Source organism: Megalobrama amblycephala, linkage group LG10 (genome assembly GCF_018812025.1).
Source record: "Megalobrama amblycephala isolate DHTTF-2021 linkage group LG10, ASM1881202v1, whole genome shotgun sequence".
NCBI lineage: Eukaryota > Metazoa > Chordata > Actinopteri > Cypriniformes > Xenocyprididae > Megalobrama > Megalobrama amblycephala.
In genome coordinates this window covers 34,757,138-34,778,492 of record NC_063053.1, presented here as the reverse complement: position 1 = coordinate 34,778,492, position 21,355 = coordinate 34,757,138, and the positions used below count along the sequence as shown (strand labels likewise).

Genomic DNA, 21,355 nt, shown 5'->3' with positions numbered 1-21,355 from the left:
CGTCGAAACGCTGTTATTTTCATCCCGCAGTCCAATCACCGGGTCTGATTCCGGCTCAAATTGATAGGGTAAAATTAAAGACATGTTTACAATAACACTGAGCGCATGCATCTCCACGTTATGGTAAGAGGCGTGACCTTTCCGGGCAAGATGCGCTAAACTGCTGTCGAATCACAACACAGGAACCGCTGGCACAATCAGAACTCGTTACGTATTTCTGAAGGAGGGACTTCATAGAACAAGGAAGTCATCAGCCCGTTTTTATGACAGTGGAAACAGCGGTATACAGCTAAGTAAATTATGTGAAAAATACTGTGTTTTTTTACACGCGAAACATGAACACGTTATATTGCACACTATAAACACAATCAAAGCTTCAAAAAACCACGAAAAACGGGACCTTTAAGCTCTTTTAAAAAATATATATAAATATACAACTGTTTATTGTTAGTTCATGTTCACTCAGGTGTATTAAATGATATTATCAGATACAATTTTTGATTTCAATATATTAATATTAATAAATGCTTTAGAAGTTCAACATTTTTGTTCTTGTTAAAGTTAACAAATGGAGCTTGCGTAAAATCTTGTGCTAATATTTTTCAAAGCAAATGTGAGGAAAAGCATCGCACTGTATATCCATGTTAAATACGCTATACATGAAGTTTAAATAAATAAATGTGATATTTTACTCAAACTGTACAGGATTTATATAAAAACGAAGCATCATTTGAGGCAGTCCATCAGAGCTGATCAGGGTTCTTCTTCTGAGCAGTCGTGGCTTCATGTTGTGTCTCGACTGTCTTCAGCTTCACAGTCAGTGGAAATCTTCCTCTCAGCGTCTTCAGATCTCTGATTCACTGGCGCCTGTATGTAGAGCTTCCCATCATCAGCCATGGAACAGGACAATCCCTCAGGATTCACTCCTTCAGGCAGGTCAAACTCCCGTCTGAACTCCTGGATTCTGCACGAGTACGAGCCTTTCCCAGGATCCTCCTGCTTCTTCTGGTTCTTTCCGCAGACCTGCAGCTTCCTGCCCACCTGCCTGACCGACAGCTCCTCCGGGGAAAAGTTGCGAGTGTCCAGCATCAAAGCAAAGCGGCTTCCGTCTCTCTCCACTGCGCAGGAGACTGGATAGATCTCCTCAAAGATCTGGTGCTGCAGTTTCTCCAGGCTGCTCCTCTCCTCCTGCAGCACTTCTGCGTGTCTGTGAAGAGCTGTGATCTCCGGACAGAGACTGCGCTGCACTGGCCACTCGGTTCCCATCAGTGAGCTGAAGGAAGGCTGGAATCCATGTGGGATCAACATGTTCAGGGTTTGTGTTCTCGAGTCTCTCTGGTTCGTCCACTCGTGAGGCATTTAGATTTGACTCGAGTGCTGCGAGTCACTCGGCTTTATAGCGTGTGTTCTTCAGCACCAGCGAGTTCATGAACTTTCCAGGCAGTTCCGGATTCGTCCAGTGGGGGCAGAAGAGAGAGGACTGATGACGTCACACCTGTCACAGTCTCATTTTAGATGAGGATTGGACATCGACACAGTAAGTAACAAGTGTAACTTAAAAGTTCATTATATTATTTTATAGCTTTAAAGGATTACTCCACTTTTAAATAAACTTTTGCTGATAATTTGATGTAAACATTCTAGGATTTTTGCGTGCCTGCGAAGTGTGACGGTGTGACACTTGCCGGTGCCCTCTAATGACATTTCAATTAAAGCGCATCCTGCTCATTAAAGAAAATGTCTGATGTCAGGCAGTGGCCAAAACTTACTGATAAAGGTAATTTATTGACAACATAATGTAATAATGTAAAAATGTAATGTAATGTAATTAAGAAGTGTATTAATTGATGACAACAATAAAACCGAACGCTGTCATTACTAGCTGTGTTGCTAATATGTTCACAAGCTTCGTTTCAAATAATTATTAGGCCATCCTTAAAAATATTCTTGTTTGCCATAACCCGACCGACCCTGTCAATTTAGGACCGATCCAATTAATTATTTTTTCCCCTTTTAGTCCGACCGACTTGCCGATTGTAATTGCGTTAAGACCCACGGATTTTTTTTTACTCTTCAAACAGCTAATACAAATGCAATAAAATGTGAGACACACGCAATTGACCTTTCGCTGGGAGTTTGATTGACAAGTGATCTAACCAATCAGAACGCCACATTCGCCATTTTGTCCGACAAAGCAGTCAGTAGTTAAAAGATTAACCTCTGTGGAGTTAAACTTGAAAAATGGTGTGTATTGACGTCTTTCCGCGTTTGAAACAACATTCATTCTCATGTTCATGGACTAATAGGAAGAGATGATCGGTTTTTACGAGCGGTTGAGCTGAGGATCTACAGCAATCTGTCACGACCATGGTCACGACACATTAAGAGCAACAAAACGGTTTTTATTGTTTGAATTTCTTTAATAACTACAAGGTTTGAAAGCTGGGACTTTGTTTAATATCATAAGTAACCTGCTCTGTCTTGTCTGTCGATGTGTGGTCAGTATCCTCTTTGTTCCGCGATGTATTTTTCACTGCGTGTGGAGTGACAGCGCCACGGCTTGTCGGACAAAGCAACAGTAACTAAGGGAGGCGGGGCTCTGCGAAAGGCTAATTGACGCTTTTCACACGCTCTCACGCCACACATCCATTTTCTCACGCACAGAAAAATCGCGAAGTAAAGAGGACACAGAGACCGACAGACTAGACAGAGCAGGTTACTTATGATAGAAAAAAATCTCAGCTCTCAGATTCTGTCAATTTTATTACGAAATTCAAACAATAAATACCGTTTTGGTGCTTGTAAATGTGACATGCTAGAAATACAGATTTAAAAATATTACAACATCAAACGACGTATAATGTTATGTTCTTGTAAACATGTTTTTCAAAATGGATTTATGTATTCACACTTACCTTTGTCTGAGGTAAATCTCTCAGAAATGACCGAACGCTGTCAGCTAGCAGCCCCTCACACAGAACCTGTTTTGGCTGATATGTACTGTATTACATCTTTATTATATTTTTACTTATATCATTAAATAAAGTTGTTATTATAATAAAAAATGCATTAGATTTAAATTGTTATTTTTAAATAATACTGCCAGCTGATAGGGCTCTCTGTATGTTTAAAGCATTAAGTTAGGTGAGTTGTTTTTTTCTTGAGAAAAATGAATGCCTACCTTGTGTAGCCTAGCTAATATTTATCCAAATGAGTCAATATTAAATCAAATCACAATAATAATTAAATAATAATAATTGAATAAAAATAATAAAAAAGTGTAGCTTACCAGAAATTGTAGCCTACCATGTAAACATTGTAACATGTCACTAAACCTAATAAAATTCAGCTTAGTTACTAAAATGTTTTGACAATCACAATACACTTAATGTGATGCAATAAAACATTTTTTTTTTACGACCTACCGACCATTTTTTATTTTTTTGGCTGTTACGGCAAACCAAAATATTTTTAAGGATGGCCTTAGCCACGACCAGTTGTAGCAATAAAATACATGTTCTTACAGGTATTCAAGATTATTTTATTAATCATCTGGCATGCGATGAGCCATCTCGGTTATGTGTTTCATCCACGTTTGACGCACATCTTGGTCCTCCGCTCGACCAGGAACTCTGTGCAATCCGTATGGCCGTAAACATGGGCAGTCAATGTGCAACAAAGCTTCGTGGATTACACAAACGGTTTTATTCCAGGCCTGTAGTTTTGTGCTGTTGTTAAAACAACCAACCACACAACACGCTCTGCCCGGCATCACTGGACAGCATACGTACTAAAAAAACTATATAGCTAACATCTGCTACAGCCTACGGGACCAACACGCTACTTCTGCTACTTCCTTAGCAGCAAGGCACGCAGTAATGGCGGCGCTGCTTTACTTCCGTGTTTCGCCGGATTTGTCTATACATATTCAAATGTCTTTGTGTCAGTTTATTGTTTAACCCTTTGAGCGGTACGTTCCCACATATGGGATGTTTATTTCTGTGCCCCTGGGCGTACGGTTCCACATATGGGATTTAGAATGTTAAGCGACGTCACATAACTGCTAGATTCAAACTGTGCTTTCGCGCTCTGGCTGCGAGACGGACGCGCGCTCTCTTGTCATCACAGCTATGCTGTGTTTTCAGCCACATAATGTTTCTTTTAAGGTTTCAGGCATTTAAATACGCATAAGCACCATTAAACAATACATTTGGAGTTTATAAAATACACACTGATGTCAGACGTCAGTGGAAGCATCAATAAACAGTGAATTCAAATATAATTTGCCGACATTTATTCATATCAGACACACATAATGGGTCTAAGTAACTATAAAGTTTACTCTCTTATTCTTCCAGTTCACCAGCCACTTACTTGCATATATTTCAGGAGAAACTGATGTATTCACCTTCTGTAAATCAGACTGACAGAACTGCAGTGCAAACTCAGATGGCGGCGCGCATCTCGCATTATAGATCAAGATAAAGATCATTTATAAAGGTTTTTAAACGACAAAACACACTCACTTACACATATTTGAGAATCGGAATATCATATAGTTGAAGACATGTGTCATATATTAGAATGATGGTCTGTATCTTTAAGATCTAAGTGCACTATGCATGATGGGACCGGATGTGAAGGGGTGAGGTGGGCAGAAAGAAGTAAAGTTGCAATACAGAAAACTCTCAAGTGTGCGACTGATTTAATTCAGTAGAGCGTGTGAGTGACATCGGAATGCTCTAAGAACGGAGATACAACATTGGCGACGAGGATGCAGCCTGGATGTTAGCACTGATTGCACGCGATGGAAAAGTCAGGTATTCCTGCGTTTGAGTGTTACAAAGACCCCGCGACTCTTGGTTCAAGATGGACAAGATGGCTGACATCGTTTGAACTTTATGCCGACGGCAAAGGACTTATAATTGAAGAGGATGCCGCAGCGACAGTTCGTCAGCGGCGCAGGGCACTTCTTTTGCATCACGCTGGAACTGATGTTCAAGATATATTCTCCACGTTGACGGATACGGGAGATGCTACCGATTATAACGCGGCCGTTGCAGCCTTGAATGCATACTTTGTGCCGCGAGTGAATACTGCTTATGCCAGACAGTCATTTTATAAACTCTCCCAAAACCCCGGCGAGACAATTCAACAGTTCACAACACGTCTCAGACAGGCAGCAAGAGACTGTGCATTCGCGGATGACATGAATAATCAAATCCGAGATTCTATCGTAGGGAAATGCACATCAACATACGTGCGCCGTAAACTTTTGGAGGAAGGACCTAACCTCACGCTTGATCGTGCGTTGGAGGTTGCCGCCCTCTGTGAAAGGATAGAGGAACAGATGGGTGCATCATCAGTGAGTGACGCATCAAAATCTGACTCCGAGACTGTGAATCGCGTCTGGAAAAAGGGAGGAAAGATTAAAGGTAAATTCAAGGGAAAGCAGCAAGCTGAATGCAGTAAGCAGAACAAACAATGTTATAGATGTGGAAATACAGATCATTTAGGACGAGATTTAAAATGTCCGGCGAGGGGTCAGACATGTCACAAATGTAAAGGACGAGACCATTTCTCAAAAATGTGCAAAACCAAAAATGTGAAGCAGCAAGCAGTTAACCAAGTTGAAAGGCAAGCTGAATATGCATTTGTCATCCAAGACGATTACATGGCTGAGAGACTGTCTGCTTGGGAAATGTAAATTTAAAAATGCTTGTAGACTCAGGTGCGACTAGTAACATCATCGATGAAAGAACATGGGAGGAATTGAAAGCAAAGAACATCAAATGCCATTCATACATCCCAGGAATAGAGAAGAAACTGTTCTCTTACTCATCCAATCAGCCATTGCCATTAAAGGGAGCTTTCAAGTGTGAAGCAAGAATAGACAGCTGGACGGTATATGCTGAATTCATCGTCATCAAAGGAATGGGAGAACCGCTGTTAGGGAGAGACACTGCCATGAAACTTGGAGTACTGAAGATCGGCACAAACGTTGCTGCTATAACAGACCTCAAAAAGTCGCTCCATTTACAATACCCCGAGGTGTTTCAAGGAGTTGGTAAGCTAAAAACCAAACAAATCAGTTTATATATAGATCCAAAGGTACAGCCAGTGGCCCAGCCTTTAAGGCGGATTCCATTCCATTTAAGGCATCCTATTGAAGAAAAGATCAAAGAACTCTTGAAAATGGACATTATTGAAGAAGTGAATGGGCCTACCCCATGGGTTAATCCAGTCGTGATTGTTCCAAAAGCCAATTCTGAAATCAGACTTTGTCTTGACATGCGGCAAGCCAATCAAGCAATTATCAGAGAACGATTTCCCATCCCCACTGTAGATGAACTGCTACAAAGCATGAACGGGTCTATGGTTTTCAGTAAGTTAGATCTCAAATGGGGATACCATCAGTTGGAGCTGACACCAGAGTCCTGCCAGATTACGACATTTGCAGTTCACATTTTTGGAGTATCATCAGCGAGTGAACAATACCAACATGAGATAGCATCTGCCCTTGCTGGAATAGAGGGAGTTGAAAACATCTCAGATGATGTGATTGTGCACGCACCTGACCACAAAACACATTATCACCGTCTGCATGCTGTCATGAAGCGTCTGAGAGAATGTGGACTAACTCTGAATCCTGAAAAATGTCAGTTCAGTATAGATCGCTTAAACTTTATGGGGATTCTGCTCACACAGAAGGGTATTGGGCCCACTGAGGAGAGAGTCAGGGCTGTGGTGGAGGCTCGAGAACCGCAGAATGCCTCAGAAGTTCAGAGTTTTCTTGGACTTGTCAATTATAGTAGCAGATTTATTCCACAATTTGCAACCTTGGCAGAGCCCTTGAGATGTCTTACCAGAAAAGACTCAAAATTTGTCTTTGGTCCTGAACAGAAAAGTGCATTTAACGCTCTTAAAGAAGAACTCGCAAAATCAGGAACTTTAGCATATTTTGACAAAGATGCACCGACCCAGGTTACAGCTGATGCCAGTCCTGTATGGTTGGGGGCTGTATTGACGCAATGTCAAAAAGGACAAATGGTGCCAGTGTGCTACATTAGCAGAAGCCTATCAGATTGTGAGAGACGGTACTCCCAGACGGAGAAGGAGGCCCTTGCCCTTGTATGGGCCTGTGAGAAGCTTCACCCATATGTCTATGGAAGACAATTTGACCTGGTCACAGACCATAAGCCATTAGAGTCAATTTACAGTCCACGCTCTAAGCCCTGTGCCCGCATTGAGCGATGGGTTTTGCGTCTTCAACCATACAACTTTAAGGTTGTCTATATTTCTGGGAAAAAGAACATTGCAGATCCCTTGTCACGACTCCTTGGAAGCACAGCAATGAAGGAGAAGCACTTGCATGATTCGGATGAATATGTGAGATTTGTAGCCATTAATGCCACCCCGAGAGCCCTTACCACTAGGGAGGTGGAAGAGGCATCGGAAAATGATCCAGAATTGATAGAGGTGAGAAAAGCCATTGAAAGTGGACACTTTGAAAACTGTATGACATACGCAGCTGTTGCTGGTGAGCTGTGTGTGGTAGGTTTTCTAGTCCTACGTGGAACGCGCATTGTCCTTCCAAAAATATTACAACCACGAGCACTGGCACTTGCTCATGAGGGACACATAGGTATTGTCGGGACCAAACAACACCTGAGGACCAAAGTATGGTGGCCTGGCATGGACAGGGCTGCCGAGAGATATTGTAAGTCTTGCCATAGCTGTCAAATTGTCTCTCGTCCAGATGTGCCAGAACCACTGCGCCCTTTACCATTGCCGGATGGACCATGGCAAGATCTAGCAGTAGATCTACTGGGTCCCCTGCCATCAAAACACTCAATCCTAGTTGTGGTGGATTACTACAGTAGATATTATGAGTATGAAATTCTGACCTCAACCACGACCGCGAAAGTGATTGACAGCCTGGAGAACATATTTAGCCGACATGGACTTCCTGTCACAATAAAATCAGACAATGGCCCTCAATTTAAATCAGATGAATTCAAGAGCTTCTGTATGGGGGTAAATTGATGCCAAAACCATTGAAAATGGACAGACTAAAATTCACAAATAGATATTACAACTTGTAAACACAAAACACAATCTACAAATAGATAAAAAATCCGCAAACAAACTCCTCATGATCCGCAAATGTAAAACAAAATCTACAAATAGATAAAAAATCCACAAACAGACTCTTCATGATTCACAAATAGAAATCAGTGACTTGTACTTGAAAACCAGAATTTGAATGAATGCAAAGTGATTTGTCTGCGCATGAGGGTCATTTTTTATTTGTAGATTGTGTTGCATTTGTTTTCAGAATTTTGGCACAGCTGTTTCGCTGTTTTTTCCATTAAAAAAATCTACAAATGCCCTCCTTACAATTTGCAAACAAACATGGTCTAACTTGTATTTTCAAACCACTGTAAAAAGACATTCGTACACATTCTGTGCAAAGCTCAGCATGCAAGTGTTGAATCTGTGTTTGCAGATCACAGGGCATTCACAGATCCCTCTGCACACGTCTACAGATCTTTTTGGCACTATCTTTCCGCAGAGTGTGTGACCACGATCCACACGTGTAGTCAGCCAATCAGGGGTATTGCTTCAATGTGATGTCACGCCCCTTCAATAAGCCCTTTTCAAAATAAGAGCTGACACTTCTCTGATGTGTGGGCTGGGCTCACTGCCATTTACCGTTGCCGGTGTCACAGCCCTGACAGGCGGACAGAGCCTGGGCAGCGCTGCCGTAGGAGTAAAATCTTTAATACGTGGAAGGGGGAGCAGCCACGGGACCTGCCACGGTTATGCGCGCCTGCCTCGGGACCTGCCACGGTTATGCGCGCCTGCCGCGGGACCTGCCACGGTTATGCGCGCCTGCCTCGGGACCTGCCACGGTTATGCGCGCCTGTCTCGGGACCTGCCACGGTTATATGCGCCTGCCTCGGGACCTGCCACGGTTATGCGCGCCTGCCTCGGGACCTGCCACGGTTATGCGCGCCTGCCTCGGGACCTGCCACGGTTATGCGCGCCTGCCGCGGGACCTGCCACGGTTATATGCGCCTGCCTCGGGACCTGCCACGGATATATGATGCATATATGATATATGCCGATTGATGAATGCATGCAAACAGTGCAATCCTGCTCTTATGTACCTATTTATCATCTTAACTTAATATTTTATTCGCTCTTATTGCTCGTAATAGAGCGCGTCTCTTAGCTCCTACTAGCGTCGCGTCTGCCTCAAGATCTCTCACTGTTTACAGCTACCAGACACTCTGATTGACACATGAGAGCAAACGGATACATAAATAAGAGCAGGATTGCACAATTTGTCATCTTATATTTTATTCGCTCTTAATGATGTTTTATTAACAAAATTCGGGAGGAGCAACGTTCAAATAATCTGACTAATCATCACGTCATCTCGGCCAGCTGTCAGCAATCAGTAATCAACATATCTACCCAATCAGCATGAGTGAAAGCATATTAGACACGGTCGACTCACCCATATTCCTCGACAGTTTGACAGCATCTGACCCGCCCTAAGTTCCCACCGTGTCCGAAATTAATCTCTGTGTGTCCGATGAAGAATCTTTCGTCCACAAGGTATCTTTGCCACAATCCTCTGGCCTTACTAGGAGCAATTACACCGCCGCCGATTCATCTCGGGGGCACTTCAGCCCAAACAAAACGGTCCCCGCATGCCAAGACGCCGAGGCCGACTTTCGTCACTGCGGTCGAAACATCCGTGATTTCCTTCCGTGTATTTTCCTAGTTCTGCCCAGCAGGCACGTGCACAGGTAGGGCTCAACCTGTGCAGGGCACATGCCCTTTTTGTCCTTACACTCCGAAGTGCCCTTTTTTTTTGGACGTGTTTTATGTTATTTATTTATTTTCTTGAATAAATCAATGAATTTTCTTGAAAAAATCAATAAATTTACAAATATATTTAGCCTAATAAAGGTATTAAAAAGAGCTTGTGACAAAATCTTTTTGGAGCCGCTCAAACTGTCAGTCAAACCTCTTAACTCCGCCCCTGAGTGCAGCGAACTGAAGTTCCACAGCAGAGCAGCTGAACGTCTTGCTACGGTAAATAAATATCTTGTTGTTTGAATAAGTAGGTAGGCTACAACGTTGTCTTTACGAAAGAAACATTAGTATGTCTATAAAGTTTCATATTTTATGCATTTGAGGCCTGAGAATGGCGGCGGAGAGAGAGGGAGGGGGCTAGCATTTGCCTTCTAAGTCATAGCCGATACCAATAGCCTACAATAGCATTAAATAGCCTGTGCATACAGTACAGTAGTATTACATCTTTTATAAATTGAGATTTTGGCCAAACGTATTTTACAACAGGAAAAATTGAGCGCTCATAACCTATTGATGACGACGTAACACGTAGCCTAATGTGATGCCATCGTTTTAATGACGGACAAATTGCACATTTGCACATATTCGCTGGTCAAAAACCCGGCGTAACTGCATTTGAGTTTGACAAAAAAGCGACTGAGTGATCCCCGTCGTCAGCTAGGTAAAATACATTTCTAAGGAATTTTTTCTTTGATTTATGATGGCTATCTGCATACACTTAATTAATTAACATTTAATCGTATTATATATGGTCACACAGTATGGTTAATGTTTACTATGTTAATATGTATTTGCTCGCTAGATAATTTTAATCTAGTATTGTATACTCCCCGCTCTTCACATGTATAAACGTAGTAAAACATGGTTTTACTACAGTAATGTTGTAGGAACTAAAAAACATTACAGAATCATCAGGTCACTGTGCTTCTTTATATTTTATAATGCAGAATGTAATGTGTGTGTATTGATGTGTTGAGAGGGACATCCCTGGATCACAGTGAAGTCAAACATCTTCAAACACATGGCTCACAGAAGATTGCTGTTGTAATAATTTTTAAAGAAGCCCTGAAACCCTGTATATCTATCTATCTATCTATCTATCTATATATATATATATATATATATATATATATATATATATATATATATATATATATATATAAAACTGTCATTAATAGTGAATAGATATAAAGCTTGTGAGACTATTATTTTGTGTTAATTTTTAATTTAATTTTTGGGGGGTGGTGGTGCCCTTTTTTTCAGTTTCAGCACATGCCCCTCAAAAGGTCTGTGCACGGCCCTGCTGCCCAGTCTATCTTTCCTGCCATAAAGAAATGGACAACAAGGCAGTCGAGCACCAAGCTCGAGTCTCGGGCAATTTCGCCTCTTCCCGTGAAGAAACGGGCCTTCCTCCAGCATCAGGCCGCCGCAGCAGGCCTTTCAGCAAAGCCGCGCCGCAGCGCCGCAGCGCAGATATCAGTCCAAGCCAGCTGACACTTTCCACCCCATCGGCTCAACCCAGCAAAAGCACAGTTAAAATCCTTCTCGATTTCTGTCACTGAATTAATTTCCACAGTTATGCCATCTGTATCAATGTTGATCGAGGGAATCCACGTTTTAAACTTTTCTGTAAAGTTTGCCGTTCTAAATTACGGCACGATTGTGGTTTAAACACGCAATCAGCTGATGCACGTATGACGTTAATATTACATGCATACAGAATCATTGAAACTCGGAACTTATTGTCCTCGCTGTCCAGCGATTTATCAACAAAATCGCTTAGAAACTTAGTCATAATATGTATTTCTGTTTAAGTATAACCACTGCTTCAATATTGGAGACGCAGAGACTGGTAGGAAAAATTATTTTCAAATCATTATTTTGATGCATTTAAATAAATCTTACCGTTCCCTTTTCATCTGTATCTGTTTTATAACGTGCATAATTTGTAAGTAACTTAACAAACCAGACAGATAACTAATGAATAAACTATTACGTTGCAGTTTGGAAGTATGGAATTTGAGTAATTTCCAGGTCTGGATAGAAAAGAAACCAACATGAATAAATATAAATGAACAATGTTATACAAGCAGTGTGTTCATGGTAAAATTTTAGTGATTGTTGAACACAATTAAAATAAATTCAAGGTGCACATTCTTATTATGCAAAGCTCTGTCTTTTACAAATGATTCTCTTTTGATCTTTACTAAATAAATGTGCTTGTGACAGACCAGCAACAGTTAAAGAACAAAGGATCATCTAAATCATATTGTACTTTGCTGTTTGATGATCTTTCAACATCAAACAATGACAGTTCAACAGTACTGTCTTTTACAGTATCAAACCATTGTGTCAGAGGTGAATATGCAGGTTTAAAGGATTTCAGGCCTTTTTCGAGAAAATAAGAATATGTACAAAATTTAATAACTTCTCTCTCTTCCCTGCACAGTTTCGCTGAGCTCAGGTTTCCAATCACCCCAGATAAAACGATGGGTCCAGCCACGTCCATTGAATTTCTGAGCCTTAACTAGAATACAGCTAATATCCAGGCCTCACGGCATAAGGAATCAATAGGATATTTGTTCGCTTCCACCTTCCTAAACAGTCCAAACTGTTCTAAACAGGAATTACTATCTTTGATCAGCTACTTAAACCTCATGATGTGAGTAATTCCACAAGGCCACTCTTTCATCTTACATCTCCTCACTCTTGTATCTTCAATTCATGTGCTAGAAACAAGTGTCAGGCCGCAGCAGCAGCAAGCCTGGACCGTGCCCCAGATTCCCTACTTTCCTCCCTCTGCTTAGCCACACATTGCGGCTTTCACCGGCGCCGCACTCCATCCAAAGATGCCTGCCCCTCTTGGTGAACGCCTTCACTCCAAACATGAGGATGCCTCTACTAGTGAAGCAAGCTCAGCTGTCTCAACCATTTCATCCCGCCATCTTTCACCCTACCTCTTTTATCTTTGGTCTACAGTTCAACTACGGACCCTAGCGTGAGGCTGCCTCCGCTATCGGCACAGGCCTAGACGTCCTACTTTCCCTTCCTTCCTTTTCTAACCACCCTGTTCCTTCCCAGGCTCCAGGGGCAAACCCGAGCGTGAAGCTGCCTCCGCTAACGGTGCAGGCCCAGATGCCGCAATTTCCCTTTCTCAGTTTCCCTCTTTTCTAACCTCCTCATCCCTCCCCTGGCTCCAGGGGCCGACCGAGCGTGAGGCTGCCTCCGCTATCGGCACAGGCCTAGACGTCCTACTTTCCCTTCCTTCCTTTTCTAACCACCCGGTTCCTTCCCAGGCTCCAGGGGCAAACCCGAGCGTGAAGCTGCCTCCGCTAACGGTGCAGGCCCAGATGCCGCAATTTCCCTTTCTCAGTTTCCCTCTTTTCTAACCTCCTCATCCCTCCCCTGGCTCCAGGGGCCGACCGAGCGTGAGGCTGCCTCCGCTAACGGCCTCGGTCCCGGCCTTTCTTCCTCCTTGCTCTGTCCCACAAGCAAACGCAGTTCACCCTGTCTACTACACTGATGCCCATCCCACCAAATGCTACAGCCCTGGAACCAAACCATGTTGCCAACAACATCAGATCCTCTTAGAAATTCAAGCTGTTGTCACCAGAGGTGGACCCATTCTCAACCCCGGTACCTTATTCTGAGCTGATATTTCCATAAACCACCCGCAAAAAACTCTCCTTGACACCTCTCTCAACTTCATTCTTCAAGCTGCCTCCCTAGAACCCTACAATCCATTCTGCATAGGAGCAGCAACTACAGCCACCCAAAAAGGCCACTCCCAGCATCAGATTCAAACATTTGGTCACTGGAAGCTTAAGAACTACATCTGATCTAATCGCTTCCATATTAAAGAAGCCCAACGAACACCTATTGGTTAGTTTCAGCTCCAGCTCGTTCTCTCACACATACCTGCAAGCCACCATATCCAACCCAACCAATACCATCATTCCAATATAACGAAATTTTTCTATCATTGCCGCAGCAGTGTCGTCACCTCGGCTCCCGCAGGAGCTCAGTTCTTCAGGCCAATTTCTCCACTGCCGCAGCAGTGATGTCGCCTCGGCTCCCGCAGGAGCTCAGTTCTTCTGGCTATTTCCCCCACTGCCGCAGCAGTGATGTCACCTCGGCTCCCACAGGAGCTCAGTTCTTCAAGCCAATTCCTCCACTGCCGCAGCAGTAATGTCGCCTCGGCTCCCGCAGGAGCTCAGGTCTTCTGGCTATTTCTCCACTGACGCAGCAGTGATGTCGCCTCGGCTCCCGCAGGAGCTCAGTTCTTCTGGCTATTTCCTCCACTGCCGCAGCAGTGATGTCGCCTCGGCTCCCGCAGGAGCTCAGTTCTGGCTAATTCCTCCACTGCCGCAGCAGTGTTGTCACCTCGGCTCCCGCAGGAGCTCAGGTCTTCTGGCTATTTCTCCACTGACGCAGCAGTGATGTCGCCTCGGCTCCCGCAGGAGCTCAGTTCTTCTGGCTATTTCCTCCACTGCCGCAGCAGTGATGTCGCCTCGGCTCCCGCAGGAGCTCAGTTCTGGCTAATTCCTCCACTGCCGCAGCAGTGTTGTCACCTCGGCTCCCGCAGGAGCTCAGTTCTTCTGGCTATTTCCTCCACTGCCGCAGCAGTGATGTCGCCTCGGCTCCCGCAGGAGCTCAGTTCTGGCTAATTCCTCCACTGCCGCAGCAGTGTTGTCACCTCGGCTCCCGCAGGAGCTCAGTTCTTCAGGCCAACTTCTCCACTGCCGCAGCAGTGATGTCGCCTCGGCTCCCGCAGGAGCTCAGTTCTGGCTAATTCCTCCACTGCCGCAGCAGTGATGTCACCTCGGCTCCCGCAGGAGCTCAGTTCTTCAGGCCAATTTCTCCACTGCCGCAGCAGTGATGTCGCCTCGGCTCCCGCAGGAGCTCAGTTCTGGCTAATTCCTCCACTGCCGCAGCAGTGATGTCGCCTCGGCTCCCGCAGGAGCTCAGTTCTGGCTAATTCCTCCACTGCCGCAGCAGTAATGTTGCCTCGGCTCCCGCAGGAGCTCAACGCTGTCCAATGTCTTCATCCATATGACGATAACTCTACCGGTCCTTTACAAACCCTCCTAGCAGCACATTCAGCCTAAGCAAGGCAATTTTGGGGGTCATCAGTAATGTTCCGGCTGCTGTCCTGCATTGGTTTGCAATTTTTGGGGGGAGTAATCTGGGTTCGGGCCAAAATACCGAGCTCGGAGCCCTCTCCTCGGACAGCACGCCAAATACGCATACTACTACGCATACTATTTTCTATCTGATTATTTGTAAGTGTGAACTCGTGAAATGATGTTTTATTAACAAAATTCGGGAGGAGCAACGTTCAAATAATCTGACTAATCATCACGTCATCTCGGCCAGCTGTCAGCAATCAGTAATCAACATATCTACCCAATCAGCATGAGTGAAAGCATATATATTAGACACGGTCGACTCACCCATATTCCTCGACAGTTTGACAGCATCCCTCCACCACCCCGTCTCCTCACACCTGCACTGGTTACTTTCCAGAATACTAACCAGAATGGGGGGAGTAATCTGGGTTCGGGCCAAAATACCGAGCTCGGAGCCCTCTCCTCGGACAGCACGCCAAATACGCATACTACTACGCATACTATTTTCTATCTGATTATTTGTAAGTGTGAACTCGTGAATTGCCCATAATGGAGCGCGTCTCTTAGCTCCTACTAGCGCCGCGTCTGCCTCAAGATCTCTCACTGTTTACAGCTACCAGACACCCAGGACTGATGCAGGAGAGCACAGAACAAAACATGTCACAGCCAAGGTGAGTAAATTGAACAGGTAAAATCACATTGTGGTCTGTGAAATATTGTTTAAGGATCTTTTTAAGTACTAGTTTAGTAAGTTAATAAGATTTTTACAGTCTTTATAAAACATTTCTTTAAATGTTTGTCATTCAACAACACTGAAACAGCATTAGTTTTTATTTGTATTTATTTATTGTAATATGGGCTCATACGGAAGCCCTGAACCGCATGGTGAAAAAAAAAAAAAAAAAAAAACTTGGTGGGGAGAAAAAAAAAAACGAAAAGTTATCTCGTTATTTCAACATAATAAGTCGTTATAACGACATAATATCTCGCTATTTCAAGATATTAAGTCGTTATAACGACATAATATCTCGTTATTTCAATATAATAAGTCGTTATAACGACATAATAAGTCGTAATGTCAACATAATAACTCTTCATTATCTATCAAGTATGATAAAGGACGTGCACTTACTTGCGTCCCCAGTGGTGCAACGCTGAAGTATTGGACCGCCAGTCTAGCTTTTACTGCGATCGCCGCGGTTTCGAATCCGCCTTTTGCCGAGTGCGTTCTTCTTTCACATCGCATATCAAAAAGGCATTTATTTTCAATAGAAATTAAAACAATGTTATAAAAGTCCAAATAACCTGCCTAACGAGTGTTTAATAACATTAAGTATTTATTGGGCAGGGTTAGCAGCATGTTCTATATTACCCACTAGAGGGCAGAATAAGACAGGGAATCAATTAAAGAATGCAATAGTTATGTTGAACTACTGTTACAATTTGGTGCTCCAAAATCCCAGAGGTTTATCATGGGAATTTGCGTTCATCCCAGGCTAACCTTTATTGAGGTTAAATTTATTAGACCATAGTAAATAAAACAATTTACAGTGCAAATGTCAGGGGTGTCCAATCTGATTTGACCTATAATAAAACATAGAGATGCACTAGTCCAGGGGCCAAAAACGTTTTTAAGCGGGTTTTTTTTTTTATTATTATTCTGGGCTTGCAAACAAACTGCTTTGTAATATTTTCTAAAGATATAAAAATCTAAATAGGTGCTAATATATTGAAATAATAGGACACGGAGTGTCTATTTACAGTAAGTGCAAATAGCGTCCCTTGTTGACAAACACTCTTTACAGTATAGCTCCAATGTCTGGTTGGGCCACTCAAGTTTAAAAAGGGACAGTTGTAATTTGATGTATTCAGTGGCGTAACAATAGCATGTAGGGTTTCAGATTTTGGCTTTTACAGCGATCGCTGCAGGGTCGAATCAGCATTTTGCAGAGCTCACCCAATAATAGAGCTCACTCCTAATTTCTCATCATATACGTTTTCAATAAAATGAAAATAATGTTTAAAAAGTTTAAATAAAATGTGAACAAGTGTTTAATAATATTAAAAGTGTTCATTGAGTAGGGTTGGTGGAAAGTGGAGGGGTTTTATTCTCCCAATAATGCAGCATCCGTTTAATAATTTTAATAAATATAATCACTCTATATGATATTATTGCATCCTGTACAAAAATACTGAGGTACAAATAGTATCTGCCAATACTAGCCTACAGCATCTAAATACTATTTACACTTCTTGCAAAGAACTGATAGGCTACTTTTACATGGTGTCAATATAATATATCGCTATTTTCACCTAGTATAAATAGCATATCGTGAAAATGCTGCTATTGTCATTTAGTATAAATAGGATGTATCGGTATTTTCACTTAGTGTAAATAGCATCAACAGTAGGGGTGTCAAACTCATTTTAGTTTGAGGGACGGACTGGAAAGAAATGAACCATATGCGGGCCGAATTACCTTCTTCTTATAATAACCTTAGTGTGCTGATAGATGCATTAATATTAAACATATGAACAACAGATTAATTTGCAAGAAAACTGTGTTGTTTTTTTGTTTTGTTTTTTACAGTGAAAAGACTATTCGATTTTTTTTAAATTATTTTTTATTAGCATCTATTTTGATTTATCATGGCCAATTTCAATTTTTATAAGAAGCAAAACGTCTGATTCTGATGCTGGTTGCAGATTTTTTTAAGCAAATTTATTTGTTGTTTATTTTTTCACAGGCCAAACTGGCCTTAAACAAATATATCTTTGATATTAGAGGCAAACATTGACATTTGGATATTAGAGGCCTTTTTTATTATAGTCAAAGATGTTATGCACATGAGCATGAGCAGTTGTTTTTAATTTAAATAACTGAATAATTTCAAGATTAACAGCAAAAACTAGGTCTGGTCTGACTTTAGCTTTGTGAAATTATGCTACATAACAAAACAAAATCAGCAGACGGATTGAATGAATATTACTACTTTATATGGAGATAAGAGGAAAAGCCATCAAAACTTTTCTTAAAAACAGTTGCCTTCGGAGATATATTCATATCAATCCCACTGTAATATTTATATTATTCTCCCTATTTTTCGCAAACAGTGAGCTTGTGCATAGTACAGTAGTTCCTCTGCTGGCCGGTCTGTTCTCTTTGTGTCCGTATTCAGCGTGTTAAAGTCCTGCTTACATACTTCGTAAATACACAGATGAAATTTTGGGAAAATATTACAAAGCAGTTTGTTTGCAAGCCCAGAATAATAATAAAAAAACCCCGCTTAAAAACGTTTTTGGCCCCTGAACTAGTGCATCTCTATGTTTTATTATAGGTCAAATCAGATTGGACACCCCTGACATTTGCACTGTAAATTGTTTTATTTACTATGGTCTAATAAATTTAACCTCAATAAAGGTTAGCCTGGGATGAACGCAAATTCCCATGATAAACCTCTGGGATTTTGGAGCACCAAATTGTAACAGTAGTTCAACATAACTATTGCGTTCTTTAATTGATTCCCTGTCTTATTCTGCCCTCTAGTGGGTAATATAGAACATGCTGCTAACCTTGCCCAATAAATACTTAATGTTATTAAACACTCGTTAGGCAGGTTATTTGGACTTTTATAACATTGTTTTAATTTCTATTGAAAATAAATGCCTTTTTGATATGCGATGTGAAACTAGAGAAGAACGAACTCGGCAAAAGGCGGATTCGAAACCGCGGCGATCGCAGTAAAAGCTAGACTGGCGGTCCAATACTTTAGCGTTGCGCCACTGGGGACGCAGATAAGTGTAAGTCCTTTATCATACTTGATAGATAATGAAGAGTTATTATGTAGAAATAACGACTTATTATGTTGAAATAACGAGATATTATGTCGTTATAACGACTTATGTTGAAATAACGAGATATTATGTCGTTATAACGACTTATGTTGAAATAACGAGATATTATGTCGTTATAACGACTTATTATGTTGAAATAACGAGATATTATGTCGTTATAACGACTTAATATCTTGAAATAACGAGATATTATGTCGTTATAACGACTTAATATCTTGAAATAACGAGATATTATGTCGTTATAACGACTTATTATGTTGAAATAACGAGATAACTTTTCGTTTTTTTTTTTCTCCCCACCAAGTTTTTTTTTTTTTTTTTTTTCACCATGCGGTTCAGGGCTTCTGTATGAGCCCATATTAGCTACAATAAATACAAATAAAAACTAATGCTGTTTCAGTGTTGTTGAATGACACAAACATTTAAAGAAATGTTTTATAAAGACTGTAAAAATCTTATTAACTTACTAAACTAGTACTTAAAAAGATCCTTAAACAATATTTCACAGACCACAATGTGATTTTACCTGTTCAATTTACTCACCTTGGCTGTGACATGTTTTGTTCTGTGCTCTCCTGCATCAGTCCTGGGTGTCTGGTAGCTGTAAACAGTGAGAGATCTTGAGGCAGACGCGACGCGAGTAGGAGCCACGAGACGCGCTCTATTATGGGCAATAAGAGCGAATAAAATATAAGATGACAAATTGTGCAATCCTGCTCTTATTTATGTATCCGTTTGCTCTCATGTGTCAATCAGAGTGTCTGGTAGCTGTAAACAGTGAGAGATCTTGAGGCAGGCGCGACGCGAGTAGGAGCCACGAGACGCGCTCTATTATGGGCAATAAGAGCGAATAAAATATTAAGTTAAGATGATAAATAGGTACATAAGAGCAGGATTGCACTGTTTGCACGCATTCATCAATCGGCATATATCATATATGCATCATATATCCGTGGCAGGTCCCGAGGCAGGCGCGCATAACCGTGGCAGGTCCCGAGGCAGGCGCGCATAACCGTGGCAGGTCCCGAGACAGGCGCATATAACCGTGGCAGGTCCCGAGACAGGCGCGCATAACCGTGGCAGGTCCCGAGGCAGGCGCGCATAACCGTGGCAGGTCCCGTGGCTGCTCCCCCTTCCACGTATTAAAGATTTTACTCCTACGGCAGCGCTGCCCAGGCTCTGTCCGCCTGTCAGGGCTGTGACACCGGCAACGGTAAATGGCAGTGAGCCCAGCCCACACATCAGAGAAGTGTCAGCTCTTATTTTGAAAAGGGCTTATTGAAGGGGCGTGACATCACATTGAAGCAATACCCCTGATTGGCTGACTACACGTGTGGATCGTGGTCACACACTCTGCGGAAAGATGGTGCCAAAAAGATCTGTAGACGTGTGCAGAGCAGTGCCCAAGGAAGTCGACCGGAAGTTGAAGTCGGCCGCGTGCCGCCATCTTGTAGCAGAACTTCACTTGCGTTAGCCATCCCATTGACTCCCATTCATTTTGGCGTCACTTTGACAGCAAATAACTTTACATCTGAGGCGTTTAAAGACTCAATTTGTCCATTATTTATTTCTAAAGATACACGACAATGTATAAAGGGCTCCATTACCTTCTATGTTACATTATGGCCCCGTAGAAACAGTTTTTGTAAAAATAGGCTAACGATTGCGTCATAACCACTCGACTCTCTGTCGCACAGTAGAGAAATTACCGTACAGACAGGAGGAGAAGCTCGCAGGCAATAGTATGCATTAACTTAATATGGCGTACTGCCGTTACATTTTAAAATACTATTCAAAATAATTAATCAGAATAATTACTCCTGCTCACTCACGCCAAAGAACTCCCCGCTCAAGCTCGCCGTCTCTGCAAGATTAACGATGGCAGTTTGCACGCACAGCTACTAGAAGATTTACATCTGTCAGACAGGTTGCTGACGTCATCAAGCTTAGTTTGAGTCTGCGCGTCAGAAACGGAAGTGCTAAAAATCGCTAAAAATGGGCTTCACATGTCTCAATTGAGTTCCAATGGGGTCGCTGTGTCCATTTCTTTTACTGTCTATGGTGCAGAGGGATCTGTGAATGCCCTGTGATCTGCAAACACAGATTCAACACTTGCATGTTGAGCTTTGCACAGAATGTGTACGAATGTCTTTTTACAGTGGTTTGAAAATACAAGTTAGACCATGTTTGTTTGCAAATTGTAAGGAGGGCATTTGTAGATTTTTTTTAATGGAAAAAACAGCGAAACAGCTGTGCCAAAATTCTGAAAACAAATGCAACACAATCTACAAATAAAAAATGACCCTCATGTGCAGACAAATCACTTTGCATTCATTCAAATTCTGGTTTTCAAGTACAAGTCACTGATTTCTATTTGTGAATCATGAAGAGTCTGTTTGTGGATTTTTTATCTATTTGTAGATTTTGTTTTACATTTGCGGATCATGAGGAGTTTGTTTGCAGATTTGGAATCTATTTAC

General features: G+C 42.1%; 1 protein-coding gene across 1 annotated transcript; it reads right to left on the bottom strand.

Annotated features, from left to right (window-relative positions):
* Positions 1 to 585: 585 nt before the first annotated feature.
* On the bottom strand, positions 586 to 1,665 carry LOC125277656 (heat shock protein 30-like). The gene has a single exon (XM_048206120.1). The coding sequence runs from the start codon at positions 1,357 to 1,359 to the stop codon at positions 784 to 786; it is 576 nt and encodes a 191-aa protein (XP_048062077.1). The 5' UTR covers positions 1,360 to 1,665; the 3' UTR covers positions 586 to 783.
* Between the last annotated feature and the right edge of the window lie 19,690 nt (positions 1,666 to 21,355).